Genomic DNA, 10,827 nt, shown 5'->3' with positions numbered 1-10,827 from the left:
TATCTGCCTATGCAGTGCTCTTGAATTATTCACGAAAGCTATTTCGGCTTCCTATGACGACCAGTCGTCAGTCATCTTATGAGTGTCGTTAACATTGTATATCATCCGATCTCCGTAAGTGGCTTGGCTTTAATTAATAAATTCCAAGCCAGTGCCCGGAGTGATTCAGTGAGTGTGGAATGCCAAGCCAAGTGCATTAGAAGCTGAATTAAAAGCTTCGGGCGAAAGTCGCGCTCGCAAAAAGCTTCTAGAACCGGTGCCTCCGGAGAACGTGAGACGATGTGGAGAGGAGCAGAGCAGAGAGACCAAACCCGAACCCACTGCACCGTCACCGACACCGTCACTACCTCTCATCATCGGTATTCGTACCATTCCCCGAGAGCGAGCGGAGACGACAAGACGCGTGTTGTGAACTAGAAACCTAGGGAACTCTGGATAAACGCTGATTTTTGCGAATTTTAGTGACCCCAAATAGAAACCTCCATCAAATAGAAGTACCCCGATACTTATTCTCCAGCCAAGCTATGGACTACAAGGTGAGTTATTGCACCATAGGAAAGACAGAGCAGTGCACTTATTGATTTGCCACCGCGATGCGTCATCGTCATCCGCCAGCCCGTGCCCACGGTGACGAACGCCACCCCCTTTGATGCCGCCACCGACGCACAAACGCTGCGGGCAGCAATGAAAGGATTTGGAACCGACGAGCAGGAGATCATCGATGTGCTCGCTGGCAGGAGCAACCAGCAGCGCCAGATGATCCGTGCCGTGTACGATGCCGAGTTCGAGCGCGACATGGTGGAGGACCTTAAGAGCGAACTGGGCGGCAAGTTCGAGGATGTGATCGTTGGCCTGATGACGCCACCAGTGGAATATCTGTGCAAACAGCTGCATGCCGCCATGGCCGGCATGGGCACCGAGGAGGCCACACTCGTCGAGATCCTGTGCACCAAGAGTAACGAGGAGATGGCCCAGATTGTGGCTGCCTACGAGGAGCGGTACCAGCGCCCACTTGCCGAGCAGATGTGCAGCGAGACTTCCGGCTTCTTCCGCCGCCTCCTCACGCTGATCGTAACTGGTGTACGCGATGGGTTAAACACGCCCACGGATGCCAACGAGGCCAAGGAACAAGCCGCTCAGCTCTACGCTGCCGGCGAAGCCAAGCTGGGCACAGACGAGGAGGTCTTTAACCGGATCATGTCGCATGCCAGCTTCCCCCAGCTGCGACTCGTCTTTGAGGAGTACAAGGAGCTGTCCGGCCAGACCATCGAGCAGGCAATCAAGCATGAGATGTCCGACGAGCTGCACGAGGCCATGATGGCTATAGGTAAGTTACATAATTTTGTTATCTCTAAGTTATCTACATAGTTTGCCTTTAGTGGAGTGCGTCCAGTCGCCGGCGGCCTTCTTCGCCAACCGTCTGTACAAGGCCATGAATGGAGCTGGCACCGATGACGCCACTCTCATTCGGATCATTGTCAGTCGCTCGGAGATCGACCTGGAGACCATCAAGCAGGAGTTTGAGCGCATATATAACCGTACGCTGCACAGCGCCGTGGTGGTAAGTAGATCTCGCGAGAATCGAGAATAATTTGCACTTGGCTAATGTATCGCTTTCAATTCCTCTTTACCCTATTATTCCGTATTTGTCCCGGTGTTTGTGTTGTCCTAGGATGTAAGTATTGGTCACGGCATTGTTGGTGAAACGGTTGCAAATTCCCAAACTCCTGTTTGGCCTGTTTACACTATTTCTATTTCTTTCAAATTCCTGGGTCTTCTTTTGGCCAACTTAAAACCAGGTCACTCACTAACATCTAAGTTGTTGTTCCAAATTTAAGTAGCTGTAATGTAGTGTAAATAGGGCATTCAATTAGACCATCTCTCAACGCAACTAAACACGTTCTTTCGTTTTTTTTTTTTTGCAGGCCGAGACCTCCGGCGACTACAAGCGGGCCCTGACTGCACTACTTGGAACCGCCTAAGCGTGGCAGCTGGTCCGACACCTTATTATAATCGTATTCATAGCTGTTAATCGTAGTGTGCCTTGTAGGAGAATCGCTTTTAATGTCTGCGCATGCGCACAGTGGTGGCAATAAACAACCGCACTTAGCAAGAGTTCTTGGTTAATGGCAAAAAACTATGCTGTGGGATTTTGTGAATGCGCTGGAAGACGAAGATGAAGAGATCAAGACGAATATAAAGTTGAATCGCTTACGTTCTTCATCTTCGTCTTGGGAATACAATTTGGAAAACAGCCTTGGGCCTGAGAACCGGAGCTTGGCAACTGGTCCTGATAATATATGGAACTATTTAAAGTATAGCTTGTGCAATTCCTTGGATTTCACAGGCAGGTAGTTCTGCATCTCATCTGGGTTTGTCCAATAGACAGTATAAGCCAGGACCTCGGCCCAGGGCGCCTCCCTGTGAATGTACTCCTTTAAGATAAAGTCGTTTTCAATCTCGTGGTGAAACCGGGTGTCGTGCATCCGGATGAGCACGCCGTCCACGCGTAGGAAGTGGCGCAGAAGTATGAAGAAACCAGAGGGCATAACGCGCTGCCAGAAAAAGGAATAGTTTAATCTCTGGGTGTGGCCTGCATACTAGGGACTCTACTTACGATGCGCACACTCATTACCGATATACCGTGATCATGCAGCTCATCTTCAAATAGGGTGAGATCGTGGTAGAAGATGATGTTCTCGCGCTGCATCAGCTTGGACTTGTTAATATTCTGGTCTGTGCTCTCGGTTCGCACTTTTTCGTTCATGGTGCCCTGATAAGTAGTAGTAAATGTCCAGTCAAAGGGCTTGAATTTCTCCTCCATGGTCTGCTCTGGGCTGTTGGCAAAAGGGAAATCCATTATTTAAACATCTAGAACAAATTAAGCTTATGACATAAACGCACCGTGTTTCGCGCCACTCTTGGGCGCAGGCCACTTCCAGTGGCTGCTTCCCGTTGGCGACCATGGTCAGTGAGTCCATTGGCTTAAACTCGATCAGGGCGCCGTCCTTGTGCTTCAGCACCAACTTGTTCTTGTAAAACACCATGTCGGGCAGGTGGGGTAGCTCCAGTGAGTGCTGATAATGGCAGAGATCACAGCGGTTGGCGTCCTCCTTGGAGCAGCTCTGCCCAATGCCCAGCTTGCAGATACTCTTCAGGATGTGCGACTTCTCGTAGCTGATGTCCCAGTCGTGGAACGTTATCTGCTCGCTGCTTACCGGCAACCGGGCCACAACGGTCGGGCACTGCGGAAACGGAAGTGTAATGTATGGCTTATGAGGATCCGCGGACCGATAATTACTTACATCGTCAGTCATGTTTTCGGCGGCCTGTTCCTGCACAAAATTTTAAGCGTAAAGCGTCTTTTAAAATGTCAACCTACTTAAAATGTTTGCACTTATCATCTGCAGTAGAGGTGGGACCGGACGAGTCACAATTGTATCGATATATCAAAAGCTTTAGGCAATCGATATGGGAAAATTTAGAGCTTTGGAAATTGGCAAAAGGGTAGAACGGAAAATGTTTTAAAATAGTTTTCTTTTTATCAAAACAGTATATAATTTGCCAAAATTCTGGAAAACTAATATTTAGAAAATCATCGAATATTCAAAATAATTTTTTGAATATGTGGTAACTTTGTTATCGAATGCTTATCGCATTTTCAACGTATTGATAATGCGCGCTTTTAAATCAAATCCAATTTATCCAAATAACTATTATGTCTCAGTTTGAATCACGTCATATTCAAAAATAGTTTAGTCCTACTTTATTTAGGTAAGTTCCTAAATCTTTATTCAGTTTATTTACTGACAATTTTAACACATATAACAGGTGCAAGTCCGATTCTTCTAGTATCCCCCAGCAGTCTGGCAGCCCCATTAGCACTTGTGTTTATTCCGTGTCGTTGTTATTGTTTTTATCAGTTCCTTGGTTCCCTTGTGTGAAAAATTTACCGATCTTGAGCGGCAAGCCAAGGATACGGAACCTCGATGAATTCCCTAAGGCGCTTGGAGCGCCTTGCCTCTGCGAGCATGCTTCGCCGCTCCACCGGGATATCAGCGTACCTGCGTCCGCGCCTGTGCAGGACGAATGCCACGAGCTCCGGAAGCAGCTCCACCGGCAAGCCCACCGTGAGTGCTGCAGAGGTGCGCAGCGTGGCGAATATCCTGCGCCAGCAGACGGGCAGCCTGGGCCAGCCAACCAGCATCTCACATCCGCATCTAATCCGGCCGGACGAACTAGTGCCAGGCGTGGAGCTGGACGAGATGAAGGATAGGCGGGAGCAATTGATGCAAAACATCCGCGCCTACGCCCGCAGCTTCGGCGGCGAGTTCAACGGCCACAGTAGCAGTTGTCACATGGTACGTACCTAACGTGCATATCCAGCAAGGTTCTAACGTCAATCTTTGCTACCTACAGTTCGTTTTGGGCGCCGCCTCTAAGAAGTACATGAGTGGAAAGATCCCCTATGTCTTCCGACAAAACTCGGACTTTTACTATCTGACAGGCTGCCTGGAGCCGGATGCCGTGCTGTTGCTAGTCATCGATGAGACCCAAAACGTGCACTCTGAGCTTTTCATGCGCCCCAAGGATCCGCATGCCGAGCTTTGGGACGGTCCGCGTACCGGCCCCGAACTAGCCGTGCCGCTCTTCGGTGTGACGGAAGCCCATCCGCTGGACCAGCTGGAAAATGTGCTGGCCAAGAGGGCCGCTGACCTCAAGCCACATCTCTGGTTCGACCACAAGAGCTCCGACCTACCACTTTTAGTGGAGAACATGCTGCGAGTGAGCAGCACAGAGCAGCGCCCACTCTTGCCCGCCTATACCTTCCTGGAGGCCATGCGGCTGCTCAAGTCGCCCGCAGAGATGAGGCTTATGCGGCGCACCTGCGACATAGCAGCTCGATCCTTCAACGAGGTGATGGCTGAATCACGGCCTGGACAATCGGAGCACCACCTGTTTGCTGCCATTGACTTCAAGTGTCGCATGCGCGATGCCAGCTACCTGGCCTATCCGCCTGTGGTGGCCGCCGGGCGCAATGCCACCGTAATCCACTACGTAAGTAACAGCCAACTGCTGCAGCCACAGGATCTGGTTCTAATGGATGCCGGCTGCGAGTATGGCGGCTACACCAGCGACATAACGCGTACATGGCCAGCCAGTGGAGAGTTCACAGATCCACAGCGTACGCTTTACGAAATGCTGCACCAGCTGCAGGCCGATATTATTGGCACGGTGATGAAGCCCGGCGGCGAGACCCTGGACCAACTGTTCGAAACCACATGCTACAAGTTGGGCAAGTACCTGCAGGAGATCGGTCTGGTGTCCAAATCGGTGAGCGACTACAAGGAGCTGGCTGGCCAGGGCTACCGTTTCTGTCCACACCACGTCTCTCACTACCTGGGAATGGACGTGCACGACACGCCGCATGTACCGCGCAACACGCGCATTGTGGCCGGCATGGTGTTCACTGTGGAGCCGGGAATTTACATTGGACAGGATTGCGGCGATGTGCCGCCAGAGTTTCGCGGTATCGGCATCCGCATCGAGGACGATCTGTTGATAAACGACCGTGGCCAAGTAGAGGTTCTCACCGACGTCTGCGTCAAGGATCCGCGCGCCCTGGAGGAGCTGTGCAAGCGTGACCAAACGGAGCCTGCTGCCTCAAATTTGTTGTGAGGTGTTCCTTTGTTCATTATAAAATTCCTAGTCATGCGCATTCATCCTCTGCAAGCATCTGCGGATCCTGTCTTAAAGTTGGCTTGTTTATTAATAGCAAATACATTGAATGAGTTTATTTCTGGAAGCCAGATCACAGCTTGGCGAATACGGGCTTCTCGTCCTTGGTCAACTGGGCAGCCACAGCCTGGGCAAAGTCCTCCGACTGCAGGTTCAGTTTGTTAAGCAGGCGCTGAAGTGGAAGAAAAGTTTGTTAGAACAGATATCACATCCTCTGGCAACTCAGAATGACATACAATGTGATCCAATCCCTCTTGATTGGTGTGCTCTAGCGAATATACCATATTCTCCTTGGTCGTTCGCACGGCAATCGGGCTCTTGCTGGCAATGGTCTCAGCGAGAGCAACGGCCCCGCTCAACAGGGATTCCTTATCGGGGAAGACACGGCTAACCAGGCCAGAGGCGTGCGCCTCGGCTGCCTCAAAGCGGCGGCCGGTGTAGCAGAGCTCGCGGGCCAGCGATTGGCTACCCACCGCCTTGGGCAGTCGCTGCAACGTGCCCACATCGGCGGCCATGCCGATTTCTACCTCGGTGACCTGGAAAAAGGCGTCCTCGGTGCAGTAGCGAATGTCCGAGGCAGTAATCAGGTCTACGCCTGCACCGATACATGCCTTGTGCACGGCTGTGATGACGGGCTTGGGGCAGCGCTCCAGGCTGCTCATTGAGTCCTGGTACAGCTGGATCATGCGCTCCAAGATGACGCCTTTGCGACCAACATCATCGACTTCAGCCAGTTGCATGCCCACACCCATCATGTCGTTGAGATCGATACCGGCGGTAAAGTGCTTGCCGGCGGCGGATACCACGATTGCCCGACAATCTGGATTGATGGCCAGCCCCTCAAAGCAGTCCTTGATCTCTCTGGGAAAAACATAGTGGTTAGGGAGTACAACCAGGCTGGGGATACGGCGGAAACACATACAGCCACATTTGCTTGTTGATGGCATTAAACTTGGTGGGCCTGTGAAGCTCGACATGGAAGACGAACGGCTTGGGTGAGCTGACGGCCAGCGTCTTGAACTGGCCAGAGTGTCCTGGCTCCGCGTGGGCTGTCATGTTCCGCTGGGGTTGCATCTGCACGGTGGCTGCACGAACTGCTGGCGGAAAAAAAAAGTTACTGATCCGAATAATTTCACGAAAGCCAAAGGTTCAACAGCATATAGTCGGACTTTGAACTGCGCCAGATCTTGGACCAGAGGGCGGGCGGTTTGTCCTATCGGTAGAGCGGGCTACAGTTTGATGTTGACCCTTCACTACATACCGGCCGTGCTGGGAGCAAGTTTCATCAGCGAGCTCAGCCGAGAGAGAGACATATCTGTGTGTAAATTAGTTTTAAATTAAATCAACTTGTTGCGGCCGCGAAGTTTGTTTTGTTTTTTTGTTTTTATCGATAAGTGGCAGTGTTGCCACCTTGCTGACGATTTCACTTAAATCAGTCTAGACATTCATTTATTTATATATTTCCAACATAATTAACTTTCTTAACCTTTTTTACTTGATCAAGGAACTAAGAAAAAAGTGTCAAGTGTTTTGACCCCTTTTATAGTCATAGATTTGTAGCCATTTCTAGCTACTTTGCAGAACGAAAGAAATCGAAATTTTGTATCTATTATCAATACATCGATTTAAGCGCGGGAAGACGCTCGGTCGAGCGGCGGCATCCAAGGTGGTCTCGAACATTTTGCGAATTTGTTTTGTTTATAGCGTCGTTTGAACCGACATGGAGCAACCGTGTGTGCTGTGCTGCAGCAAGGAAGATGACGAGTCGATCTTCGGCAAATTTCACAAGGAAGACCAGGTGGTGGTGCACAGCAACTGCTTGGTAAGTTCTGCCCACAAATTTATACAAATTTATGTGTATACAATAATGTTCTATAATATGCCCCTTCCCGCGAATAGTACTTGAGCTCGAATCTTGTTCAGAATGGAGACGATCGCAACGGCATCTTGCACTTCCTCAAGAAGGATATCATGATGGAGACGAGGCGCTGCCGCGTTCTCAGGTGCTTCTACTGCCAGCGCTTAGGCGCCAACATTGGCTGCTGCCGCAGTAGCTGCCGGCGCAGCTTCCACACCAAGTGCGGCTTCGAAAACTATGCGGTTAGCCAGTTTACCGGCAGCTTCAACTCATATTGCCACCAACACGTACCCAAGTACCGCTTTCGGCCGGGGCCCAAGGAACAGTGCATGATCTGCTTTGATGCGCTGGTGGCCAAGGGCAAATTTAGTGTGGCAAGGGCACTGCAGTCACCGTGCTGTCGGAACGGCTGGTACCATCGCTATTGCCTTCAGATGTACGCCAACTCGGCGGGCTACTTTTTCAACTGTCCGCTATGCAAGAACGAGGAGAAGTTTGGCGATGTGGCACTCTTCGGGATCTCGATACCAAATTGGTGGGTTCAGGCACTCAGGTGATCCAGTTCTTTCCTTAACTAACTAAATATTTCTTCTCCAGTGACGCCTCATGGGAATTAGAGCCCAATGCCTTTGCTGATCAGTTGCAGCGGGCTCAGCACTGCACGTCGCTCATGTGCCCCATACGGCCTACAAACAACAGAGGTAATGGGGACAACGATCTGCTCTACTGTATTATGTGCGGCTCCAATCCGATGCACACCCTTTGCACCTCAGAGACGGCATCAACGTATCGCTGTAACGATTGCATTGTTGTCAAACCCAGCGTCGCGTCAGGATCTGCTGAAAGTGATACAGAAGCCGATGTATTTGAGACCTTCATTGAGCGGCAGACGCACCGGCATCGGGCCCCCACCACAAGTGGACTCAACGGCACACGCAACCTCCGACACTCTAAGCTGGTGGCCTCCATGCGCATCTCTTCCGAAAGCGAAGATGATGACGAAGACGATTTCGACAAAGTTTGCGAGATGCTGAACCAAAGCCGCAAGCTGGCAGCTAAACCTGAACCGGAAACCTCCAGTTCCTCTGCCCAAGCTCCATCCGACAGACCCGTAACCCGGTGCTCCAGACGTACAATGCCTGCCACGGTCCCACATCAAAATGAAAATGGAATGGAAAAGGCGAAGAAACGTCGAGGATCGTCGAGATCCCCTATTGCTGCCCCGCGAAGCAGACGTTTATTGCAACCCATTTCCCCGCGAGCCACGGCTGCTCGCTCCAACGTATTTGTCACTGAATCGACACGCCGCCGTACAATGCCTAGTTCTCGTGATTCAAGATATTCTACCCCCGAGCGTTTCAACATGGATGTGTCGTGTGTGGCCAACAGAACCCGGACCCGTTTGCCAACCTATTTGGCAAACAAGAAATAATATATTCCTTAGATATTTACACCACTGAAGGAATTTTTGGTTTCAAGATCTCAAAAGAGTTTTTCCACTGCCCAAAATGTTCTACCAGTTGAACCATTTTCCAATTCAGATGATTTCCGAAGTAATTTGCAATTCGAAGCAAAGTATAATATAAGCTGCATTCATTTAGTTATTAAATAAGTTCCTTCCTTCAATTTTTTTCAAAAGAACGCTCGTGAATTGGCTTCTACAGCGGTGTGAAACCCCTTTATATGGATCGCAGTGCGAATCCTATTCTTTGCTTTATTTTCGGACTTGAGCTCCATAATTCTTTATTTATTATTTAAAATTACTATATTAAATTATGCGTTTTTTGTAAATACAACAGAGGAACAAAGAGAGAGATAATTGAAGGCTTATAGACTTAAAGCTAGCTCTTTTAGCTTTGTATTATTTTGTTATATACATATATGAACATTCCTTTCGGCAGCAAATAAAAAAAAACCTTACTATCCGAATTTCTGTTAAAAACTTATGTTAAGAATAACGATTGGAATTAGTACGACAATTTCAAGAACAATTCATAATGTATTAACGATGAAAATCGTAAACATGAAATAAATATGGTATTATTATTTGAGACAATATATATATTTTACAAACTAAATTTTATTTTTTCCATAATCTATATCTTATATAGAATATGTGGTTAAAAGGATTTTTCTTTACAAGATGTAATTAAAATATTATTCCAAAATTATTTTACCTAAAAATTAATAACTTGCTCAGTTTTTAAGATAACAACTTGAAACTTTAACGATTTTAATTTCGTTGTCATAGGAAGATACTGAACTAAAATTGTTCAGATCAGATCACTATATCCTATAGTTTCCATAGAAACAACCGGTTAATGTTTCTATACCCTTGCAATGTATTATAATTTCAGTACGAAATTTGCAACGAAGTAATGGAGTCATTTTTGACTATATAAAGTATATCTTGATCAGTATCAGCAGCCGAGTCGATATACCCATGTCCGTCTGTCTGTTTGCCCGCCTGTCCGTAGCTGCCATTGGGATGATTATAAAATTTAATATAAAAAATATTATAACTTTGGCAATTTCCAATACATTTTTATTTAATTTAGTATATGGCTATTTTATATTATTTTATAATTTCGGTTTTAATTTTATGTAAATCGGTCGACTATATCATAAAGCTGCCATGGTAATAATCAGAAAATTTATAAAAAAAAAGTAATATTACTTTTCTGTTTCTGAGTATATTTATTTATACTTTGGGATATAGCTAATATTTATTATTTTACAATTTTAGTTTTAATTTTATGAAAATCGGATGAATATATAATACACCTGCCATAGAAGTTATCGGAAAATTAATTAAAACATCATATCATTTCGCTGTATTTTTAAATATTTTCATCTATAGCCACTTTTTATTATTCTAGAATTTTGGTTTTAAATATTTGCAAATCGGCAGAATATATTATATAGCTGCCATAGGAATAATCGATACATATAAAAAAAATTTAAATGTGAAAATATCTGTAATTTTGATGAAATTTTTCGTTATTTTTTAATAAATATTTATATATAGTTATATTGTATAGAATTTTTTACCTTGCCCTATATTTATTTCATATGATTTTATAATAATTCGGTAAAATTAAACAAAATTAAATTATTATATTCTTTTTTGTATTGAATTACTCCTGTAAAATTGCTCTATTAATTTGAACAAAATAAATCGGGGTTTTAATGATTCAATTGCACATTGCAAGGGTAAACCAACTTCGGCT

The 10,827-nt window shown here is 46.8% G+C and overlaps 5 protein-coding genes across 7 annotated transcripts; 3 read left to right on the top strand and 2 right to left on the bottom strand.

Annotated features, from left to right (window-relative positions):
• Positions 1-62: 62 nt before the first annotated feature.
• AnxB10 (Annexin B10) lies at positions 63-2,318 on the top strand. The gene is made up of 4 exons (XM_020952616.2): positions 63-536; positions 616-1,327; positions 1,380-1,561; positions 1,926-2,318. The coding sequence occupies exons 1-4, from the start codon at positions 525-527 to the stop codon at positions 1,980-1,982; spliced, it is 963 nt and encodes a 320-aa protein (XP_020808275.2). The 5' UTR covers positions 63-524; the 3' UTR covers positions 1,983-2,318.
• LOC110184191 (TIP41-like protein) lies at positions 2,041-3,458 on the bottom strand. Of its 2 annotated transcripts, XR_002319670.2 has the most exons (5): positions 3,306-3,458; positions 2,905-3,245; positions 2,618-2,837; positions 2,216-2,555; positions 2,041-2,163 (listed from the first exon to the last, which is right to left on the bottom strand). XR_002319670.2 is itself a non-coding variant. In XM_020952617.2 (4 exons), the coding sequence occupies exons 1-4, from the start codon at positions 3,315-3,317 to the stop codon at positions 2,307-2,309; spliced, it is 822 nt and encodes a 273-aa protein (XP_020808276.1). In that variant the 5' UTR covers positions 3,318-3,458; the 3' UTR covers positions 2,041-2,306. The 2 variants fall into 2 exon arrangements, 1 of the variants encoding a protein (XP_020808276.1); XM_020952617.2 differs by having other exon boundaries at positions 2,041-2,555.
• A 176-nt stretch (positions 3,459-3,634) lies between these two features.
• LOC110184160 (xaa-Pro aminopeptidase 3) lies at positions 3,635-5,806 on the top strand. Its single transcript, XM_020952568.2, has 3 exons — positions 3,635-3,774; positions 3,832-4,361; positions 4,420-5,806. Exons 2-3 carry the CDS (start codon positions 3,990-3,992, stop codon positions 5,677-5,679), a joined length of 1,632 nt encoding a protein of 543 aa, XP_020808227.2. The 5' UTR covers positions 3,635-3,774; positions 3,832-3,989; the 3' UTR covers positions 5,680-5,806.
• On the bottom strand, positions 5,745-7,289 carry LOC110184162 (delta(3,5)-Delta(2,4)-dienoyl-CoA isomerase, mitochondrial). 2 transcript variants are annotated; one of them, XM_020952570.2, is made up of 4 exons: positions 7,001-7,289; positions 6,662-6,833; positions 5,976-6,600; positions 5,745-5,911 (listed from the first exon to the last, which is right to left on the bottom strand). In XM_020952570.2, the coding sequence occupies exons 1-4, from the start codon at positions 7,050-7,052 to the stop codon at positions 5,813-5,815; spliced, it is 948 nt and encodes a 315-aa protein (XP_020808229.1). In that variant the 5' UTR covers positions 7,053-7,289; the 3' UTR covers positions 5,745-5,812. The 2 variants fall into 2 exon arrangements, with proteins under 2 accessions (XP_020808229.1, XP_086685934.1); XM_086829808.1 differs by having other exon boundaries at positions 6,662-6,836; positions 7,001-7,164.
• Positions 7,161-9,675, top strand: Phf7 (PHD finger protein 7). The gene is made up of 3 exons (XM_020952569.2): positions 7,161-7,561; positions 7,639-8,132; positions 8,195-9,675. Exons 1-3 carry the CDS (start codon positions 7,460-7,462, stop codon positions 9,027-9,029), a joined length of 1,431 nt encoding a protein of 476 aa, XP_020808228.2. The 5' UTR covers positions 7,161-7,459; the 3' UTR covers positions 9,030-9,675.
• Positions 9,676-10,827: the final 1,152 nt, after the last annotated feature.

This window comes from Drosophila serrata, unplaced genomic scaffold (genome assembly GCF_035046125.1).
Source record: "Drosophila serrata isolate PLE 108 unplaced genomic scaffold, ASM3504612v1 contig_23, whole genome shotgun sequence".
Lineage (NCBI taxonomy): Eukaryota > Metazoa > Arthropoda > Insecta > Diptera > Drosophilidae > Drosophila > Drosophila serrata.
This window is presented reverse-complemented; position numbering and strand designations above follow the sequence as displayed.

Bases quoted from the DNA above. Each gene is read 5' to 3' on its own strand.
- LOC110184162 (XM_086829808.1), bottom strand. From the start codon at position 7,052: ATGTCTCTCTCTCGGCTGAGCTCGCTGATGAAACTTGCTCCCAGCACG. The intron at 6,601-6,661 runs GTATGTGTTTCC...TGTTTTTCCCAG, and splicing joins ATCAACAAGCAAATGTGGCT to AGAGATCAAGGACTGCTTTG. The intron at 5,912-5,975 runs GTATGTCATTCT...CTTCCACTTCAG, and splicing joins AAGAGGGATTGGATCACATT to CGCCTGCTTAACAAACTGAA.
- AnxB10 (XM_020952616.2), top strand. The intron at 1,328-1,379 runs GTAAGTTACATA...GTTTGCCTTTAG, and splicing joins CGAGGCCATGATGGCTATAG to TGGAGTGCGTCCAGTCGCCG. The intron at 1,562-1,925 runs GTAAGTAGATCT...TTTTTTTTGCAG, and splicing joins CGCTGCACAGCGCCGTGGTG to GCCGAGACCTCCGGCGACTA.
- LOC110184160 (XM_020952568.2), top strand. From the start codon at position 3,990: ATGAATTCCCTAAGGCGCTTGGAGCGCCTTGCCTCTGCGAGCATGCTT. The intron at 4,362-4,419 runs GTACGTACCTAA...TGCTACCTACAG, and splicing joins ACAGTAGCAGTTGTCACATG to TTCGTTTTGGGCGCCGCCTC.
- LOC110184191 (XM_020952617.2), bottom strand. The intron at 2,838-2,904 runs GTGCGTTTATGT...TTTTGCCAACAG, and splicing joins CAAGAGTGGCGCGAAACACG to CCCAGAGCAGACCATGGAGG. The intron at 2,556-2,617 runs GTAAGTAGAGTC...TTTTTCTGGCAG, and splicing joins CGGTAATGAGTGTGCGCATC to CGCGTTATGCCCTCTGGTTT.
- Phf7 (XM_020952569.2), top strand. From the start codon at position 7,460: ATGGAGCAACCGTGTGTGCTGTGCTGCAGCAAGGAAGATGACGAGTCG. The intron at 7,562-7,638 runs GTAAGTTCTGCC...TCCCGCGAATAG, and splicing joins TGGTGCACAGCAACTGCTTG to TACTTGAGCTCGAATCTTGT. The intron at 8,133-8,194 runs GTGGGTTCAGGC...TTTCTTCTCCAG, and splicing joins GGGATCTCGATACCAAATTG to TGACGCCTCATGGGAATTAG.